The 22,414-nt window shown below is 34.5% G+C and overlaps 1 protein-coding gene across 1 annotated transcript; it reads left to right on the top strand.

Moving 5' to 3' along the window:
* Positions 1–5,389: 5,389 nt before the first annotated feature.
* On the top strand, positions 5,390–9,988 carry LOC125874338 (cullin-1-like). Its single transcript, XM_049555213.1, has 7 exons — positions 5,390–5,590; positions 5,881–6,069; positions 6,160–6,207; positions 6,308–6,511; positions 6,580–6,657; positions 6,734–6,823; positions 9,896–9,988. The coding sequence occupies exons 1-7, from the start codon at positions 5,462–5,464 to the stop codon at positions 9,932–9,934; spliced, it is 777 nt and encodes a 258-aa protein (XP_049411170.1). The 5' UTR covers positions 5,390–5,461; the 3' UTR covers positions 9,935–9,988.
* Positions 9,989–22,414: the final 12,426 nt, after the last annotated feature.

Raw genomic sequence — 22,414 nt, 5'->3', positions numbered from 1 at the left:
TGGTCTCATATCGTCTCTCACCATAATTTCCTGAATGATATGTCGTATGAGATTGTTCGTTCATCTTCGTTCAAGAGTTTATGAAAGTATATCTGTTACCTTTGTCTAATGAGTGCCTTTTGCATCAATATTCTGCCTTCTTCGTCTTTGATGTACTTCACTTGGTCTAAGTTTCGGACCTTTCTTCTCTATTGCCTTGGTTAGTATGTACAACAAACGTTCAGTAACTGTTGTTTTTGCAACCGTAACTACCAACTTCGCCTCTTTTTTCCTTATTATAAATTATCTAATAATAAATATATACATTTATATAATATTCTTTATTATACATAGTGTATTAAATATCAAAATATTTTGTCAAAATCTTTAGAGCAATAATTGATGATGATTCTAATTCTATAAAAATGAGGAATTATGATATTATCTTACTACTCTGTCCAACAATACTTGTCCAGTATGAACTTTGCAAGTAACTATTACTATATCATCATTTGAATATAATAAATACAATGTCTTAAATAGTAGAGAAATAACTATAATTAATGATAAGTGTAAATTATCCATTGATTAAAGTAAACAAGTATTGTTGGACATCTCAATATAATATAATCAGTGTTTTCAAGAACGTTTTTGGGGTGAGTCTCGGGGCGGGGCATACCAAAAACGCTCCAGGGCGTAAATTAAAGACGTGGATCCATAAGGCGCAAGTTCTAAAATTTGAGGCGTAAGTATCGAGCATAAAAACGTAAGTCCTGGGCATAAAAAATGTAGGTTCGGGCGTTTTAAACCTTTTTTTTTCTTTAAATCATATATTTTATTATTGGTGTGATGATATTTCTCAAATAATAATTATATAATACTTTTTTTCTTCATTATATATTATTAATACTTATCTCAAATAAATATAATTTCTATATATTTTAGGTTATTTATAAATTATTTGTAAAATCATTGAAATGTTTACTTTTGCTTATTTTATTAGTCATAAAACTATAAAATTGAATATACATGAGACTACGCGCCGTAGATCCATGGAACTTACGCCCCGTGTCTCGGGACTTACGCCTCGTCCATACGGTATAAAACGCCTCACACCCCCGCTTTTAAAACACTGAATATAATGGATAACTATTATTCGACGGACCGAGTAAAAAAAAAAGTAATTTTACAAAGAAAGTTGTGTTGAATTCCATTTGCTATTCCATTTTTTTTTTTCTGATTTAAGCTTTGATTTGTGGATTCTTGTGCCTCTTATTGTTGCTAGGGTTTAATATTGAAATTTTTGGTATAGAGTGCATGTGATTTTAGGTCTTTTTGGTATAGAGTGAATAGGTTAAAAAAATCTTAATTTATCACCATTTGCGAGTTTTATACCTAAACTAGTTCATTGACCCCAAGTCTTGTGATGCTATTTGGTAGTTATGAGTTAGCTGATATCAGAAGAGCAGATTGATACAACTTTATTAAAGAACGTTGTTGATATATTTGTTGGAATTGGAAGGGGGAAAATGGAATATTATGTGAATGATTTTGAAGATGCAATGCTTAGAGATTCTCGAAAAGTTTGCAAGTTGGATCGTGGAAGATTCTTATTCGGATTATATGTTGAAGGTTCAACTCATTTTTATAATTTTCTCCGTAAAAATTATAATTTTTATAGTATTGAAGTGCTGATATGTGTGTTCTTGCACAGGCTGTAATTAAGTTCAGGCTCGTTCTGCCAGATGATACCATAATACAACCATCATCTTCTATATCAACATTTCACTATGACGGCCATTCTTTGGAGCTGATTATCAAATTATGTTTTCTATAACAATATTTCGCTATAGCAGCCAAAGGATATCGTTTAGCTGTAATGGGTTTAACGCATAACACAAGCAGATGTCTGCATTACTCCCTTTGATGTTAAATTCTTCGACAGTAACATTGGCAACGTAAAATTTACTTCGTCTCTACCCAGTTTTACATTTCATATTGAGATGCTAATAGTCTTGTTGTTATCTAAACCTCTGGCTCTCCAACATAATTTTACTATGTTGTACTCAATATTTTGAACACTTAGTCTTTTTAGTGTTGTCAAAGGTGCGCTTAAGCCCTGAGACGAGGCTCAAAACGTGTTGAGCACTCCATCTCACTTTATGTGCGCTTCAGTGTTGTCATCAAGGTTCTAAGGCATTCTTTTCCTTGACAATGAGCCTCTTCTGAAGAGGTGACACTAAACATAATGAGTGATCTTAGGTGTATTTATGCGTATAATAACTAATTTTGCCCATATATCTTAGCCAAGTTCGAGAGCAAATTTCTCTTTTGAATTGCATTTTTAGAGTCAATTTATTGTGTTTCCTCTAACCAAGATGATTAGGTGTCTGTAGGGTGAGAAGCAAGCAAAGGAGCTAAAAAAATGAAAGCATCCAAGATGTTGGAAAATAGAAGTCGTCGAAGTTGCTAAGGAGAAATGGGACTCGAGAAATGGCCAAGAAGCTGGAAAAATACACTGCAAGGGAGCACCTCCGCGTCGCGGAGCTGAAGCCAGAATGTGGAAAACGAATTTCACAAAATAGTGGAATGCGCGATGGAAGCGCATCGCGGAGTTGGCTCAAGCTATTCAAAATGTGCAGTGAGGGAACAGGTACGCGTCGCCGACCTGGACTCCAAATTTGCATAACGTGTTTTATTTTAGACTATTCCAGATTTGCATCACGTGTTTTATTTCAGACTATTCCAGATTTGCATCACGTGTTTTATTTCAGACTATAAATAGTCCAACTGTATTATTTTATCATTATTCAGTTTTTGAAAAACGAGAGAACACGATTTGGGCGATTTTGCGGACTATCTCTAGGGCTTTTCTTCTACTCTTTCACTTTGGTAAACACTTTTATGATCCTTGAACATTATTTGATAATGATTTATTCTATAAGTAGCTAAATTCCCTTATTCTAGGGTTGTAGCTGCGATTAATGGCATAATGGTATTTTTTTCTAGCATGAGATGGGTTTTCTTATGATTTATGCTTGCATTCTTGTTTAGCATTCTTGTTTAACTATTTTGATGATTGATCAATATTAAAATAAACTCATTGTCCGCTCTTGAACTTGGAAGACGAATAGAGGGATAAACCAAGGAATGTGAGAAACGTGTTCATTCTAGGGTAAAACTTAGAGTGTTTCGTAAATAGGATAGGATTATACATATATGCCTCGTTTGGTTAATGTACAAGATGATAGCTTAATGCTCTGCTATTGGTTCATGCCTATCCCCTCATCGATGTAGTTAGGCAATTAGAGGTCGGGAGACCATGATCGTAAATTTAACCTTGTGAATCAATAATGAGGTTAACCTGTCGAATGCTAGGATAAGTTATTATTGTGTTTGAAATTGGTGCATGCTACAATCCTGGAATATTTCCCAAATTGTGAAATCCCCTTTTTTGTAACCGATTTAATTGTTAGTAATTAATATTTGCAACTGTTTAACTTAGTTGATATAAACAAATTCCTGAACTCGTCTGTCGCATAAATAAATTTATTTTAATTACAATAAAGTTAGTATTTGTTGATTTGAAGTCCTTTGGGTTCGATAATCCGGCTCGAAAGAGTTGATGTACTACTTGAGTGACCACGTACACTTGCGTGTGCTTCTGGACACAACAATGAGCCTCTTCCAATTCCAACAAATACACCTTTAATAAAGATATCGATTGAATGTATGAAAATATTTCATATAAACTGCTGAGAGGGATGTGGAAGATGAAAAAAATCTTAAAAATGAGTTAACGTGATACAATGAGTTCATAGTAATTTAGAGGTTTTGTGAACACTCAATAAATTAGGTATGAAACTTGCCAAATAGTTTACATGTGTACAGTCACATGAATCTCATTGGAAGAACTTTTGGAGCGTGATGTTCATATAGCATGCCTTATTCATCCAGGATGTATTTTTATATGAGGTCAAGGTGGTTTTGTGAACACCCGATATATTAGGTGTGAAACTTGCAAAACAATGATAATTTAAATTTTCTATATGAGGAAATCGAAATTGTAATAAAAGATTTCTTCTTTTTGCTTTAGCTAGTGTGCATTGATGATGTTTTTCTTAAGTTGATTGACACTGTATGTTCAGATGATTATTAATTGAGAAGTTTTTTTTAAATATATAATCATGGCGTTTAGGCCAACTAAGATGGTTTGCACATGTGAAAAGGAGGTGCGCGGATGCACCAGTTAGGAGGTGTGAGAGGTTGGTTGTAACAACTAACAAGTTTTAGGGGGAGGTAGAGGTAGGCCGAACTAGAACTGAGGGAGATGGTTAGACAAGACATGACACATCTTCAGCTTATTGTGGACATGGCCCTAGATAGCAAGGTGTGGAGGCCGAGGATTAGGGTAGAAGGTAGTAGGTAGCCGAGTGTTGTCCCACATAAACTTTTATGTGGGAGAGGCAGGGGCTCAATCTACTCTTCTCCGTATTTAGTAATTTTAGTTAACAGTCGCATAATATCTTATTCTTCAATTTTCACTACAACATGTTGCTTCTTTTGCTTTGGATATCTAGTCATTGTGATGCCGTTATTATCCTTTCAATCCTGCTTTGATTACATTTTTTAATTTATCGGAAACAACCTTCTCTACCTCACGAAGGTAGGAGTAAGGTTTCCATACATCCTACCCTCCCCAGACCCCACTTGTGGGATAATATATTGTTGGTTTTGTTAGTTTTTGGGCCAACTCATGTGCACCTCGATTAATATCACGTGGTACCTCTGTCCACCAAGGGTTCAACCAGCATTGAGTGCTACGGTAACTTTGTCCACAAGGCTTGGACAGAGGGGAAGAAATCACCTAGTTTTTTGCCTTTCCTGAGATTTGAACAACCTCATGGTTCTCAATCCACTTTATTGACACTCTTGGATGCTGGGAAGTTGCTGCTTTTTGCTGTCACCTGCGTACATTCGATGCTATTTTTCTTGAAAGTTGAATTGGCATTGCTATTAGTAGTTGGCATGGAATTACTTTTTTCCTCTTTTATGGTGTGTGATTACATGTGTGGTTTTTTATTTGTCATTTTCAGATTGCGATAAAATGCCTGCTTCCATAATTGAAATGAACCTGAAGAATATAATTGAGTTTGAGGAAGGATGGCATTTTATACAGGAGGCAATCGAAAAAGTGAAGAGAGTTCCGGAAGGACAGACAGAACCATTCAGGGTTGACGAATGCATGATGTTATACACGTATCCTTAACATTTGTTGTTCTTGAAGTTTGTCTTAATAAATGAAATATTATTTGTTTGGCATGTACACACTGTATTGTATTGGTAATCTTTAAAACGTGGTAAACCTGCACTCTTGTCGTGGGAGGAAGCAGAAGCGTATTCAAGATTTTAGTAGCTTTTTACATATATATAAAATCCGTGTTGAAAGTCTTGGAGCCGAAAGGTTACATCCGACCCCAGGATGAAGCTTCTCCTTAATTTGAAGAGTAGACTTATATATAATATGTGTTCACAGAAACGTCCTTACAGTTACGCTTCGCAGCTGTATGATAAGTACAAGGAAGCACTTGATGAATACATCAATTCTACGGTAAGAAGCATTAACTTTCTCTCTTATAGTCTATGTTGTTCAGATTCTTCAAAAAAACTCATTGTGTGCGGATTCGACATGAATGCTACAGTATTTTTGGAGAGTCCAAGCAACATATCTTATCATAATCAGGCCAACATATTGGTGCTCTTGTATTGGTGTAACTGACACATGCTAGTCAACATTATTGATCTAATTTGAAAAGGATACAGGCTATATTATTGAATTTATTCTAGTTGCTTTGCTAATCGCTGTTCAATTTTGCAATCTGTGTTTGTATTCTTTATTAGGTTCTGCCTGCTTTAAGAGAGAAGCAGGATGCTGAGTTTATGTTGAGGGAGCTTGTGAAGAGATGGGAGAATTATAAACGTATGCTCAGGTGGCTCTTTATATTCTTCCATTATCTTTCACGGTATCATATTGCCCGAAGATCGCTACCTACACTGAACGATGTTAGTCTGACATGCTTCGACAATTTGGTTTGTTTCTTGCCAATCCTAATTTTGGATAAGAATTCATCATATCATTGTTGTGTGGTCAACTTATTTCTGTTTTTTTGTTGACAATAGGTTTATAAGGAGTTGAGCAGTAAAGCTATAAATGCTGTTATTATGTTGGCAAGTATCATATCTCTTATTTTTAGTTTTCATTTTTCCCTAGTATTGTGATACTATATGCTAGTTATGAGGGTCTGATTTAAGAGTTTGCTTGTGTCAGATTGAAAAAGAACGCGAGGGTGAACAGATTGATAGAGCTTTATTGAAGAATGTTCTTGGTATATTTGCTGAAATTGGAAGGGGGGAAATGGGGTATTATGTGAGTGACTTTGGAGATGCAATGCTTAGAGATACTGCAGCTTATTATTCTCGGAAAGCTTCAAGTTGGATTGTGGAAGATTCTTATTCGGACTATATGTTGAAGGTACAACTCATTGGTTATTGCTTTAAATTGCCAGAGTAAATTGTGATACCCATGCTTTGCTAACACAGGAGGAAGAGTGCTTGAAGAAAGAGAAGGATAGAGTGTCTCATTATCTCCACGTTAGTACCGAGAAAAAACTTCTGGAGGTCAGACCTTCTTTATGTTGAAAATCTTCCTTTAGTTGGATTTGTTTTCGATGCTGAGACCAAATTTGTGCTGCAGAAAGTGAAACACGAATTAGTGGTTGTGTATACCAATCAGTTACTTGAGAAGGAGCATTCTGAATCCCGTGCTTTGCTCAGAGATGATAAGGTATTGGTTACTTGTTTTGCTTTTCACTATTAGTTTTCTGGTAGTTCTGATTAAATGCTATTTGTTGCTCTCTCTCTCTCTGGCCTTACGGCTTGATACGAACCAGATTGTGCAGAAATAGAAAGAAACCCTAAGTTCTAAGAACAAGAAATAAAAGATAGAAGATAGACACTAGTATGGAACTAATAGACAATAATGACTAAATGACAACCCTCAAGAGGAATGCAAGCAAGCTACCCCATCAACATTGTCTAGGTCTAAATGCACAGCCCAGGCACAACGACACAATTATCAGGGGTGCGCTCTACCACTGAGCTAATAGCCCGTTGTGTGAGCCTCCCACTGGGGGCCCGCTATGCCAAAAGTGAGAGAAACCCCATCCCTCTCTTTCATTTTTCCGCCCTCATGTCGCCACACGGGGGAACATAGGGACGTAAAAAAGGGGGGTCCTATCAACTTGTTCCGACCTAGGATAATAAGTTCATGAGCTTTGTCTTATTTCACCGTCGAGAAAGGAAAGAAGACTTTCATCTTTAAGTTTAACTCAGACGTAGCTCCCTTCTTAGTAGACCTAACAGGTCTATAGAAAATATGCCCCAAAGTGTCAACTGAACAATGCAAATCGGGCAAAGTACTATGCCCGCGATGGTATACAGACAGCATGTGACATTCTCGGTCCATATGCAATGCTGAGGATGAGAATCCGGATAGACTGTCTTGTATAGCATATGGACTGTATGTGGATTTTCAGGCCCGTATGCAGCACCATGGATACATGACCAGGCTTGCTAGTGTTTCAGGTTTCCTTTTGCTCCCAAGTAAAGGTTCCCCGGTATGGATCATATGAGACCTTCACGGACCGGGTTTGGCTCAATTCTGTCCGTGACTGTCTCTTCCGCCACCTCTCCTCAGCTCCGAGTATTCTTTTAGGTGGAGCCTTGTACTTCCATTTCAGCATGTTGACCTTCATCCCTTCCTTCCAAGCACCTTCTAAGTCTCCAAGGTTGCGGCTTGAAGTGAAGTCCTTGAGCAGCTTACCTCGGCAGCTCGGCTTGGTGTGCAAGTTCTCGAGACATTGAAGGCATTCCAGCAAGAGCTCTTACTCTAATAGAACTAGGACCGTCAACTCCAACTATCCTTATAGATAGGAGAAAGTCACCCCCTCTCCTTAGAGTCAAGTGGCTTTCACTCCTTCAAATCCATTATATTGGGAGGCCTAACGAGTGACAATGGTTCACAGTCCGACTGCTAATTCAAGCTACCTTTCAAAGAGATTCCGCATCTACTTATTTTGGGATGAAGACATGTCGGCCTTACGATCTTGGGAAGTATCGCGGCTAATCTCTTTTGTTCGCTCAGGTAGAGGATTTATCTCTAGTATATAGACTTCTCTGCAGAATTCCGAATGAATTAGAACCTGTCGCTAATATGTTTAAACAAGTACTTTTGATTTCTATGACAACAAAAAGGATTAGTTTTTTTGCTTTGGCGTAACATATGCAGACTATAGAATGATTGCTGAAGACATGGACATGGTCACTTCGTAGAATGGAATATTGCACAATTACACAAAGAGGGTGGAGGTTTACGAGTCAAGAATCTGAAAATGCAGAATGATTGCTTGCTCTGGAGATTTAAGGGAAATGAACAGGCTCTATGGAAGGAGGTAATCTTGAATGCAGTATAAACCACCTATGAATCATCAGTATGGAGATCTATAAGGAATCTTTGGCCTAGACTAGCAAAGAATTCATGTTATGAGGTGGGTGCGGGTAACAAAATACTATTTCGGAAGGACTTATGGATTGAACAGGAAGTTTTAATGCGTTGTTAAGGTTGATAACTTTTTACACGAACATGTCTTTCTACACAGCAGAGGAGTAAGTGTATGAGCTGTTCTCTCATGCTGGAGAGATTAAAAAGATAGTGTGGGAATGGATAAGAATTCCAAAACTCCTTGTGGATTCTGCTTTATAATGTATGGCCTGAACTTTCTTTCCGTCTCCGATTTCATATATTTTGTGTTGCTATCTTTCAACCGTATAATTTCCTCTCCAATTATGGTAAAGCAACTAGTTCCCTCTAGCTGCACTCTAGCCGAGGGTCATTTGGAAACAGCCTCTCTACCTCCATGAGGTAGTGGTAAGGTCTGTGTACACTCTACCTTCCCTAGACCCTACTTTTAGGATTTCATTGTTGTTGTCAGTGTTATCAAAGGCAAAAAGCGCAAAAAAGCTCTAAGGTCCGTTGGGGCTTTAAGCGCAAAGTGCAAATAAAACGTGGACTTTAATGAAAAAAGGCGCAAAGGAAGAAAAAAATACAAATATATATATGTTTAGTTCAAGACTAATAAACATGAATTACAAATATATGACCAAAAAAATTAATTTTTTTTTTGTTGATAAAAGTGAAATATCTATTGTTTAGTGTCACCTCTTTAGAAGGGGCTCATTGGCAAGGAAAAGTTTGCCTTAGAACCTTGAGGACGACACTGAAGCGCACATAAAGTGACGCGAAGTGCTCAACACATTTTGAACCTCGCTTCAAGGCTTAAACGCACCATTGACTACACTAGTTGTTGTTGTTGTTGTATCTTCTTTATGACTGGGTAATAGGTAGATTTGTGGAGCTATTGCAGATGATTGATGGTTTCAAATGCACCACTTCAAAGGATGACACGTTTAGATGGAAACATGATAAGGATGGCAAGTTCGTTGTAGGTAGAATTTATAGGAAAGACGTATCCAGGACGCTACCATAGTTTTGTATGGCTCCTACTAAAGTTAAATGCTTTGCTGGTAAGTAATCAGGAGAGCTTGCCTCGCTCATGAGATCCTACCGAAAAAGGGATTGTCAATTGTGTCCAGATGCATTCTACGCAGTGAGGCTAGAGAGACAAATAACCATCAGTTTCTCCATTTTAGCGAAATATTTTGGTGTTAAAGAACATTGTATAGAAAATGCAGAACAATTAGTAGGTCTTTTAGGATTACTGTAATTTATCTCTTCTTTTTGCTTGTTACTAATAATCTTGTAGTTATAAAGTATTGATATGTGTGTGTTCTTGCACAGGCTGAAAGTTCGGGATCGTTGTGCCAGATGATACCATAATGCAACTGTCATCCTCTTTCAGCATTGCCCTATGAAGGACAGATGTTTCATGTTATGTTATATGTTTGCATGTTTCGCTTTTAGATGCCAATATTTCTCTAAAACAATATTTCGCTATTTTTCATGACTCTATAGATGGATGTGTAATGTGGATGTCTGCACTTCTTCCTTTGTTAAATGCTTCAATAGTAACAATTTCCTATTGAGATTTTGATAGTCTTGTGGTCTAAATAAAGAATGATAAACATGTTGATTACATAATGCATTCAATTAATTCTTCTAGGGATATCTATACAAATAGCTGGACGCTGGTTATTTTTTCTAGTCGGTATATATATATATATACACATACTTGAATAGGAAAACAAGTGGACACACCCACAAGGAAACTCATCTCGAAATCAGTGAGTTGCCTAAACCCTCCCTTGTTGTCTTGCTTGCTTTCGGATAAGAAAGACCAGTCACTTTTACCTACCTTCCTAGCTTTAGTTGCCTTAAGGCCTGCCTTTCTTTCAGAACCTTGTTACTTTTAAGCTGTCTTTTCGCATGAGGCTTTCGGACAAGACTACTTACTCTAGTAGGTTAGTAAGCTACCTCTTCTGCTTTCAGAAGCTGTCTTTTCGCCTGAGGCTTTCGGACAAGACTACTTACTCTAGTAGGTTAGTAAGCTACCTCTTCTGCTTTCAGGCTAGGGTAGTTCCGAAGAGAGAGTGTGTGTGTATATATATATATATATTAGTTTTTTTGGGTATGTAAATCTGGTTATTTTTCTAGTCCATGTTTACATATATCTTCAGCAAGTACAAATTTATTAAGCCTATGAGTCCATGTCCAAATATGTCATCAAACATATACGACTCCATTTTGCCTTTGAGTCCATGTCCAAATATGTCATTGACAAGTATGATTTCATGGCTCTATTATGCTTTCTGTTAGTCCTATGGGCGGAGCTACGTGGTTGTCAGGCTATCTAATTAGACATCTTTTGTCGGAAAAAAATATCGTATATACAAGTAAAATGATACATGAAGTGATTAAATAGCATATTCTGAATACCCTTAACACAACAAGCTATTGTAGCCTAATGATTTCAGACACCTTGTATTAATGAGCCACTGCTTGCATGTTCAAATCTCACTAGATATTAGTTCATATTTCCAATGCTAATTACTAAGTCATTGTCAGAATACTTTTTATTTCGACACATAATATTACTAAGTTGTACTACTTATTTATAATGATATATCAATGTTTTTTTTATTGCATTTCCTTGATAATATGGTATCATTGTTTGAATGACTAGCTTGATTACTTTATTGAGATAATGGTTAAAAACATATTTGAAGATCATTTTTTTTAGTTTCATACTTGAACTATTAGGTATTTGCATTTCCATTTGAATTATCACTAACTATGTATCAAAACACATCTAGAAGTTGACTAGATCAAGTGTTTGACTACAATTGGCAACTTAATTTGTCCATAAACTTTCGTGCACATAGCGGTTTACTCATTAATTCGAGGTGTGTTTAGATAATAGCTGATGATAGTTCAAGTAGGTAACACAAACATATGATAGTTCAAGTAGGAAAACTCGCAAAAAGGTGATATGTCAGGTGTGTTTTTTATCACTATCTCTTAATTTTTATTTTTTAAAATCTAATTAATTCCTTTAATTATCCGTATAGAGTGACATTTGACACCATTTTTAAACAAAAAAAAAGTGTATACCACGCACCATCATGTACTAGCCAAGGTGCGTTTTAATAAAAGTTGATGATAGTTCAGGTAGGAGACACAAACACCTAATAGTTCAGATAGAAAACTCACAAAAATATGATACTTCAGCTCTGTATTTGACCTTGGTATAAAGAAAAAAAAAGTAATATTAAACATGTATAATCAAGTTGTGTTTAATATTTGGGATATTTTGCAAACTCCATAGTGATAAGCTGTAATTGTTGAAAAAAATGTAATTGTACTTTGAGCCAGCCCATGAGATTTTCACATGATCAAATTATGGTTTGAATTTTGGTCCATTACTGGACCACTACTCACTAATTTCACAACAAGAATTTTGGATTACAGGCCCAGTGTACAAATCAAATATTAATGAAGAGTTCAAATATTAAGTGGATGACTCTCACCACTTGCCAATTTGTTTTTGTTTTGGAAATTTCCTTGTTCATATTAGAATCAACTTTACACAAATTAGACGTGGATTCAAGATATTAAGTTGATATAAAACATGGGAAAATTATCTAATTATATAAGCATTTCTACCGTATTTACTAAATCTCTTTATAGTTTGAAATAATTATATATTGGTTTTACTAATTAATAATTTCACACCAGATTTCAAATTAGATACATGTATTTTTGCCACTAGATACACTCTGAAATAGAGATACATAGGGAGAAAGGTGAGCGAGCGAGGGAGAGAGGCGAGCGATAGGAGGAAGGCGAGCGCGGGAGTTTGTGTATCCTAGATACATGTGAATCACACTAGATACATGTATTGGGGATATTAGATACATTCTGACATGTAGATACATCGGGAGAGAAGCGTGCAAGAGAGTTAGATACATACGAATCCACTTGGATACAATATATCCAAAATAAATTACACCTAATTTTGACTCCATATATCTGGTATACATGTATCTTGATGCGCCAAATACATGTATCTGGAAACCGAATTCTAGCACGAATGATAATTTCGAAAACTCAAGGAAGGTACGTAATTAGATCCTAAACTAGTAAAATTTGTGTTGAAACATAGATAGACACCTAAACTTGGCCTTACCTGGCAACTAAATACCTCAATTTTGTGTTGAAAATGCATATCTAGAAGCCTTAACTTGGTTTAAGTTGGCCCCCACAAATACACCAACTTTGAGAATGAACTCACTTAAAGGTGTCTAGATGTGCATTTTCAAAGTTAAGGTGTCTGTGAGACGCACCTATGTCAAGTTGAAGTGTCTAGATGGTGACAATGAAAGTTGGGGTGTTCAACTCCCGGTGGAGGCCAAGTTAAACTGTCTATCTATATATTATGTCTCGTATGTTTATGTGTTTCTACATTAATCTCAAGTTAGTACAGTAATAACCAGACGAACGGACTGAATTCAGTGATAAATATTCTTATACATTAATAAAAAATTTCAATACAAATATGTGGTCTAGGGCAAATGTTAATTAATTCACATGACAATATCAATAGCCATTGCACTAGATCTGCCCTCTCACACATATCATCATGTCATAAAAAAGGCAAGTAGGAGAAGCTTCGATGAAGACAAGGACAAGGACAAATATCTTGTATGAGCATATCAAGTGAAATGTATGTTATATATATAATTGAATAATTTTAAACAAGTGATGAAATGGTAAATATTAAATTTGAACTAGATCAAATTAATTGGTATGTGTATATTTAATTTCAAGCTAAATTGAGTTTCTTTTACCTAAGGATATTCAACAAGTGAAAATCCCCATTTAAAGTGTCCATGTCATGGGTAAACTTATATAGCTTGATATAATCCTTATAGTTTGTTTTAATATATGAGCAAAATTTATAAAGAGGTCCAAGTTGGTTGTTGAGTAGAGTACGGCTATCTGAGAGTCCTTGCCTGACTAAAAGAAAGAATTTGCTGGTAGAATGGAGGTAGATAGCCTTTTTTGGCGAGGAAACTATCTAATCTTGTTTTGGATCTTGGTGAGTGTTTGACCAATCTAAATGAAGGGTTGTGAGTTGTCAATATATTAATACTATTATTCATAAGCTTAAAAATTTTGAATTCGTTTCTGTATCTAAATGAAAATACATGATAATAGAAGCATGTCGATACCAAAATTGTCAAAGCATGCAACCAATCAAAATAGGCTAACACTTGGCACTTTTATTTATGGTCCTAACCTTGTGAATTTCACCTGACTAAGTCAAATAAATGTCCTGTAAATGGTCCTTTCTCTTAGTTTGAACAAGCCAATAAGGTCCCCTCCCATCTCCCATATACATACTTTCACAAGGTTTTATATTCTTGTTTTTTTCTTACTAGATGACAATAGAAAGAATCATATGTTCATATTTATGAAACCAAGTTACATGCCCATCATCATTGACTTTGCAATTTAATTTATCAATATTCTATTCAAAGTCAAATCTAAAATTTTAGTGTTAAACTTTTTTATCGATGTAGATCCATAATTTTAAGAAGATAAGTACAATACTATATGTTGAAACGCTCTTGCTTTAATGCATGAGCTTCCATTGCCTCACTTTTTAACTCTCCTTCTTGCGTCCTATCACAAGGTTGTCAAAAAGAGTGAAAGGGGTAGCTATCCTGGTGGAGTCGTTTCGGTTATATGCCACGAGGTTTGTATGGACAAGGAGAAAATGAATCATCATTGCTTTTGAGCACAAGAAGTTCTCTATCATCATCGCTTTTGAGCATAATTAGAAGTTCTCTATCATTTAGCTTATTGTATTCTATCCTCTTGTATTGTACTCTGTGTCACATCAAATAAAAAAGACGCATTATTTTATCCATCTATTAAGAACTATTACAAAAATGTAGAGTTTAATTGAATCATTGGACTATATGTTATATCCTCCACTACTATTGGTTTAATTATATGAAATTTGCGGGATTTTAAAAGAATAAACTAAAGAAGAAAGAAAAAATACGCAATTAAAGTCAAGAGTGGACGGTAAAAATGTCTAATTCAATGGTAAATTTGATAGATGATCTGATAGTGCAAAAATCTTTTTGATTTTCAAGTATCCAACTTTAAAACAACAAAAATGTTGTCCCCATCATAGTCAACTAAGTTACATCAATATAGATTTATTTCACATACTCCCAAAAAAGAACCACCCCACCCCATTTATAGCATATAATTTTTTTTTAAAAAATTATTTAGTCTTAAGATTTTTGTCTATTTTGGTAGCTAAGGGATGAGGATGATAAGACTCAATCTCAAGAAACCCCAAGTTAGTCACTTTCTATGAGTAATTATGGCATTGGAGTGATGCACAAAATGCCCAAAAATCTATCTATTTTGATAGTTCTTTTATGCGCATGATAAGATGCAATGTCTTAATATTAAGTTTGAAATTAAACTTATATTGTATTTGGTTGATACAATATAAATTTTATTTCGAATTCAATTCTAAATATTTTAACTTATTCCATTAAACTAATTAGAATCATTTTATCTCACCTTTTAAATGAGATAAATTAATCCTAAAATAATTTAATTCGCAAATCAAATAATATTTTATTGTACAAATGCAAATTTATCACGTTCAAAGTTTGTGGTCATTTCTTGACATTCTTTTAAGGAATGGTCCATCAAAATATTTAATAATTTTAGGAGAAAGATTCACCCTATCTCTTAGATTAAGATTGATAGCGACCATTGGATTAAAAGTAAGAGTTTATGTTTTGTGTACTGATAATATGCAACTGACTTATAATAACATCACATTTGATATGTAACCTAGAAAATAAAGTAATAATATGTTATAATTGATCAATATATACAAAACGTATTTTATATACTATTTGTATATATAACTTAAATTACCACCTTTCTCAGCATAACTACCTATCTCACATCCCTTATAGAGTAGAAATGAAATCTAGATGTTTGATTACCTTTTTGTAGTTAATCGCGGGGTGGTTTGGAAAAAAAACTTAGGTTAACACAAAGATAGATTCAAGATTTGAATATATAAATTTGAATTGTAAATTTTTATTCGATTTATTGGTTCTAAATTTTATCATTGCTCAATTTGATATATTAGATTTGAAATCTATAATGTACTTTATTATAAGTTTGTGAACATATGATTTGAGTTAAAATTATTGGGTCTTACAACCGACTATGATTCAATGAAAAAAGGATTGAGATTTTGTTAATTAAAGACTGGTTTTTTTAGGAACAATCCGAAATGAAATAAGGCCTTTTTAGGAATAGAATATCATATTCTTGATCTGAGGATTATTGGAAGCAACATCTTTATTAATTATTGTTTTAAATTCTTAAATCGATAATTTTTCTGGGACGGAGAAAGTATATCTTAAGAGTTAAGACATAAATGAGGATAAAATAGTCAAAAACTCCTCTTAATTAATATTTCCTCTGTTCCAAATAATTGTCATAATTTTCCTTGTGAGAGTAAACGATATGAACTTTGATCAATATTTTAAGGTGTATTTTTTCATCATATTGAATATGAAATATTGTAATTTATAGCACTTCTTATATAGTTATTGAATATCAAAATTTTATTTTCAAAATATCAAATTAATCTTATTTAATTTAGCATTGAAAATCAATCAAATTGACTTCAGAAAAGCAAAATGTGACAATTATTTTATAACGGATAAAATATTTCTTAAAAAACGTGTAAAAGAAAAACATGACAGATAATCTGAGATGGGAGAGTAATAAATTATTTTCAACTTGGGAAAGCTAAAACTAATATTAATGCAACGGTTAAAGTGCTAAAACATGGGTTTAGAGAATTATAGTTAAATCATTAAACTAAAGTTTCAACTATAAATCATACATTGATAGTGGACTAAAAATAACATTAGTGCTATGCATGATTATGGCAAGTATCATGCTTCTAATTAACATGGGATAACCATTTGACTAATCATGACCTCTAACAACTAATTTCAACTCAAAATCATACACTAATTAATAGTAGATAAAATAGCATTTTAGTGCTATATACAAGGCAGGTTAATTATATTATGGCAAGTACCATGCTTCTAATATAACATGGGATCACCATTTTACTAATTAATACTCATCAATTCATTTTTACCTATCACATTTTATTTTACGAGAGCTAATTTAATGCATTTTTGAAATTAAATTAGTTTAATATTTTAAATTTAGATATTTGAGAATTATACTAAAAGTATTATAATACGTTGCAATCCTTCTCATATTAATATGATGTTAAAAAAAATATTTTAAATGTTAGTCAAGGTCCATACATTTTAACTCTCGAAAATCAAAACGTGACAAGTAAAAGTGAATGAAAGGTCTGAACTGGATCATTGTTTAGTCTAAGAGTTAAAATTGGCAATTTTTTTAATTTTTTTTTTTTTTTGCTTATTTACTCTATTTTTAAAAATATTATCAATTCATTCATTATAAGTGGTCAAATTTGACTGCATCGTTCTTTAAGGTTACATGATTCTTTCAAATATGTATGCACTTGTAACTGATAGCTTGAAATGTACACAAAATATTGCCTTTTACTGAAATAATTTGTAGTTGTTACAAAATGTAAATAAAAATTGAATCAATTATTACTAGAGATTAATTTACAAATAATTTTTCCAAAATCATATCAAAAAACTACAAATGAATATTTTTCCAAAATCACATTCTCCTTACTAAATTTTTTAAAAAAAATTCTCAGAAATAATTAAGGAAATATATTTTTATTATTTTGTTATTTACTGTTTAGTGTTCATATTAAAATTTAATTAGTTTAAATTTGTATCGCATAAGATTTAAATAAATAAAAATGCTTCTAAATAAGATATTTCTATAACAGAGAGTCGAATTCGAAATTTCTGATAAAATGGAGGAATCCAATAAAGAGATATTCTTGTATTACCACATGCTATGCCTTCTTTTCTTTATTCTTTTAACTCTATTTAATAAAGTAATTTCCACTTGGGAAGATAAAACTAATATTAATGCAATAATTTAAGTGCTAAAATATGGAAAGAGTTTAGGGGGTGGCACCTAGGCTTTAGAGAATTCATTATTTTTAAATTACTGAACTAAATTTCAACTAAAAATCATACACTAATAAATTATTCCACCATATATATATATAGAGATCATTTAATTATTATAGTATTTGTTCTGTTGTACATGCCAAGTACCATGCTTCTAATTAACATGGAACAACATTTGACTAATTATAATCTCTTACAACTATTTTATCATGAATAGTTAATACCAAAAAAATAATTAACAACAGATAATTTTATAACTAACCGACAAAATTCATCACTAAATAGGTTTCCTCATGAATAATTATTACGAGAAAAATAAGAATTAACATAGATGAATTTTAAAGCTAAATAGTAAATCAATCATTTGATCAATTTTCCACATTAACAGATAGTAATAAAAAAATAAAAATCAATGACAAACAAATTAAGGTACTGTCACGACTCAACCCATCGGGCTGTGCAGGCACCTACGTACTACCACCTAAGCAGGGGTGGATTTACGTTGAACGAAGGGGGTTCATCCGAATCCCCGTCGTCGAAAAATTACACTATATATATAAGATTAAAATTTTAATATATGTGTGTCTATATATATATTATTGAACCCCCTGAACATACACCAAAAGCGTGGCTCAGTGGCGTTGTGGGTTCAGGAATTTGCTCTACTGCACGCGAGGTCGCGTGTCCGAATCCGGGCAGAGGCATTTTTTTTATCAGCTTATATTTTAGGCGTTTTAATTTTTTTTAAAAAAAATAATGCAATCAGAAAACGATGTTTAGTTCCAAAAAATTAAAATGTTGATTGGGAATTTAGGATTTATTAGTTTAATCCCTAATTATAAAGTCAAATATTAAAAAACCTTTTTCTTCTTGATTTGACTGTTTAATCCAACCCGTTTATATCCGATTCGACCCGTTTATTTGTGGATATTATTTACATGATTAATTTTTTTGAACCCCCTGCACCTAAGTAGGAGAATCCTCATATCCCAACAACTTAAAACATGCGGAAAGTTAAATAAACGGAAATAACATATACAAACGGAATTCTTTATTGAAAACCTTTAAAACAATTTCGAGTTAAGACTTGTGAAGTAATTAACACTCCCAAGGATCTAGTCTAAACAGATACAAAAGCTACTAAGAGTACAACTGGACATGATAAATAAAAGACACAGCTCCCACCATACGGAAGGAAGAATAGAAGTTGCTGGTGAATTTCTTTGTCTTCACCTAATGAAACCTCACTGATCCTGCAACCAGACTATGTCAAAAGACATAGCAAGAGTAGTATCAGTACAAACACACGTACTGGTAGGCCTCATCGGTCAATCCGACGCCCACCGCATAGTATAAGAAACCAACTAGTAAGGCCATGCAATAAAACCACTCACTTCTCCACTTTTGCCCTCTCTTAAAATACTTTCAATGTATACCAGTACTCTGATTACTAACCACCTTCTCAATCAACTTACTTACCAGGTTCTTGATCATAGCCTAATCGTTCTAACATATTAACAAATCCCCAATTTCACCCACAAGCATTCCAACTAACCGCTCACTTTGTACCTTTACTTCCTCGTCATATTACTCAACCATGATCACATAGTACAGTACATCAAAATTCCTTACCACTAAACCCAATCTCTTTCCCCAAGGTGAAGTCCACCTAAGCATATTTCATCACATACACTACCTCTACTTCCCGCCATTACGACACACGAACAACTCTTACTATCCATTTCTCGCCCTTTGAACATTTTACCCTTCCACTATGCCCAACAAGTTTGCTTAACACACAGAACAATCAAATATAAGTCGTCATAACCTATACCCACTAAGTGCAACATATATAAGTCGACACCACCATATAATCGCATGCATATATCGGACATGTACAATATTATCAATATTTACGAACAACGAACATCTTCATATTTCTCAAGCTACACAATTATGCAAATCATTGGTCCTCTCATGGACCCAAACCCAAACAGTTAGCATACCAAAATGTGGTATCCGATCCAATGATTATGTCGGAATGTGGCAACCAATCCCATAATTATGCCGGAACGTGGCAACCAATCCAAGTTAGGTATGCCGAAACGTGGCAACCGATCTATTCAACACACCACAATCATAAGTATATCCTCAAGATCATACATTTAAGTCATGATTTCATGGTAACCTTCATTCATCTATCTCATTTACAACAAGTGTGATCAATAATGCAATATTCATATATGTACATGTATCATAATGAAGCAAGAACAAACATACATCACATAATCATAGAATCACAACCAACACCTACAATGGATTATTCATCAATACACATCATGCAAACCCTAATTCGACCATACTCAACCCTAATTCATCGTCTAAGGCTTCTTTCTAGGGTTTAAATCATAAATCATTTGGTGCACGAAGGCCTATGCATAAATTCTACCATCGAATTACATATATTATGCAGTGAGCACAAATTTAAACTACTCAATTCATAAAACCTAGCCTACCTGGGCGCCAAGTAGTTGCACGGAGGTTTGGTCTTTGATTCTTGTTTTCGGAATTTGTGACGGTGATTTTGACCAGAAATTCGCAATCCATTGACATCTTTGCGCTAGAAATCTCTCTCTCCCTTCTTCCCAAGCTTGCAGCAGCTTTTTGGGGGTTTCTAAGGTGTTTTACGACTAATTTAGGTATTTTAAGAAAAAGGAGAAAATAGAATTTCACGTTATTTACGTTCTGCCTTGCCTACCCCGCTATGGCACCAACTTACACCGTCCTAGCGGCAACAGGCCCGCTCTAGTGGGAAAATGGCCCAGAATTTTTCCGAATTTTTGTTTCTCCTAAATAACAACAATTCGGGTCGTTACAATAGATACAAATTTACCCCTCGTTCTTCCCCGAACGACTAGTATACGGACAATTACACACCTATTTCTGAGTACTCAACCCAACTAACGAATAGGGCCATCACGGAACCATGACCACAAATGGCGACTTTTCAACTAGTTGATACAAGTAAGGTACTATACCCAAAGACCAGAAGAAAATTGAGACAACACACGAAGAAACAAAAGTGTTTCATCTACCCAGTCTGGCCCACCAGGGTGGGAGCCCTCCCGCTAGAGCGGGGCCACTGTGGCGAAAGATATCCTGCTGAGGCGGGAGATCGGGAACAGTAAAAGGGAAATGAGGAACGATTTTCCTCATTTCTCCCTTTCTCCCTTACTCAACTCTCCCAAAACCTCTCGATCACTTCACTTCCGAACGTCGAAAACAAGGTAACTTCTCATCTCTTACACTCTTTAATTCATTACTAAACTAATGATAATTGCATGACGATTAACTGATCAAGAATAGAAGGTTTTTAGGGTAGTTTTTTTGAAAATAAACTAGGTTGCTTGAGTTGCTAGAAAAACGTATCATAGGTACTTTTCTTACGTCCCCAACGTATTCACAACGTCCTGGGTGTAAGGATTTTGTAAAAATATGGTTAAATCGATACAAAATCGGTGGAGGAAGTTGAAGGGTTCTTTAGTATAAAACTTCAATTTAGGCCTCATTTAGGAGTTATTTTGTCGAAATAATTGCTTATTTACGTTCTAGGGTAGTTTATATATTTTGATATGCTGAAATTCTATTGAAATCAGAGGTTTTGGGACGAAAAGGCACCATTATTCTCGCTATAGGAGAACCCTCATATCCCAACAACTTAAAACATGCGGAAAATTAAATAAACAAAAATAACATATACTAACGAAATTCTTAATTAAAAACCTTTAAAACAATTTCGAGTTAAGACTTGTAAAGTAATTAACATTCCCAAGGATCTAGTCTAAACAGGTACAAGAGCTACTAAGAGTACAACTGGACATGATAAATAAAAGACATAGCTCCCACCATGCGGAAGGAAGAATAGAAGTTGCTGGTGAATTTCCTCGTCTTCACCTAATGAAAGCTCACCGATCCTGCAACTAGACTATGTCAAAAGACATAGCAAGAGTAGTATCAATACAAACACACGTACTGGTAGGCATCATCGGTCAACCCGACGCCCACTGCATAATATAAGAAACCAACTAGTAAGGTCATGTAATAAAACCACTCACTTCTCCTTTGCCCTGTCTTAAAATATTTCCTATTTACACCAGTACTCTAATTACTAACCACCTTCTCAATCAACTTACTTACCAGGTTCTTGATCATGGCCTAATCGTTCTAACACATTAGCAAATCCCTAATTTCACCCACAAACATTCCTACTAACCGCTCATTTCGTACCCTTACTTCCTCGTCACATTACTCAACCATGGTCACATAGTACACTACATCAAACATCTTCCCGCCATTACGACACACGAATAACTCTTACTATCCATTTCTCTCCCCTTGAACACTTTACCCTTCCATTATACCCAACAAATTTGCTTAACACACAGAACAATCAAATATAAGCCGTTATAACCTATACCCACTAAGTGCAACATATATAAGTCAACACCACCATATAATCACATGCATATATCAGACATGCACAATATTATCAACATTTACGAACAACGAACATCTTCATGTTTTTCAAGCTACACAATTATGCAAATAATTGGTCCTCTCATAGAACCCATACTCAAATAGTTAGCATATCGGAACGTGGTATCCGATCTAATGATTATGTCGGAACGTGGCAATCGATCCA

The sequence above is a fragment of the Solanum stenotomum genome, chromosome 8, assembly GCF_019186545.1.
Source record: "Solanum stenotomum isolate F172 chromosome 8, ASM1918654v1, whole genome shotgun sequence".
NCBI classification, from domain to species: Eukaryota; Viridiplantae; Streptophyta; class Magnoliopsida; order Solanales; family Solanaceae; genus Solanum; species Solanum stenotomum.
Note: the sequence above shows the minus strand (reverse complement) of the source record. Positions and strands in the feature narration are given on the sequence as shown.

Excerpts from the sequence above, each read along its gene's own strand:
- LOC125874338 (XM_049555213.1), top strand. The coding sequence starts at position 5,462 with ATGAAGCTTCTCCTTAATTTGAAGAGTAGACTTATATATAATATGTGT. Across the intron at positions 6,070-6,159 it reads TGACATGCTTCGACAATTTG|GTTTATAAGGAGTTGAGCAG; the intron begins GTTTGTTTCTTG and ends TGTTGACAATAG. Across the intron at positions 6,824-9,895 it reads CTTTGCTCAGAGATGATAAG|GCTGAAAGTTCGGGATCGTT; the intron begins GTATTGGTTACT and ends GTTCTTGCACAG.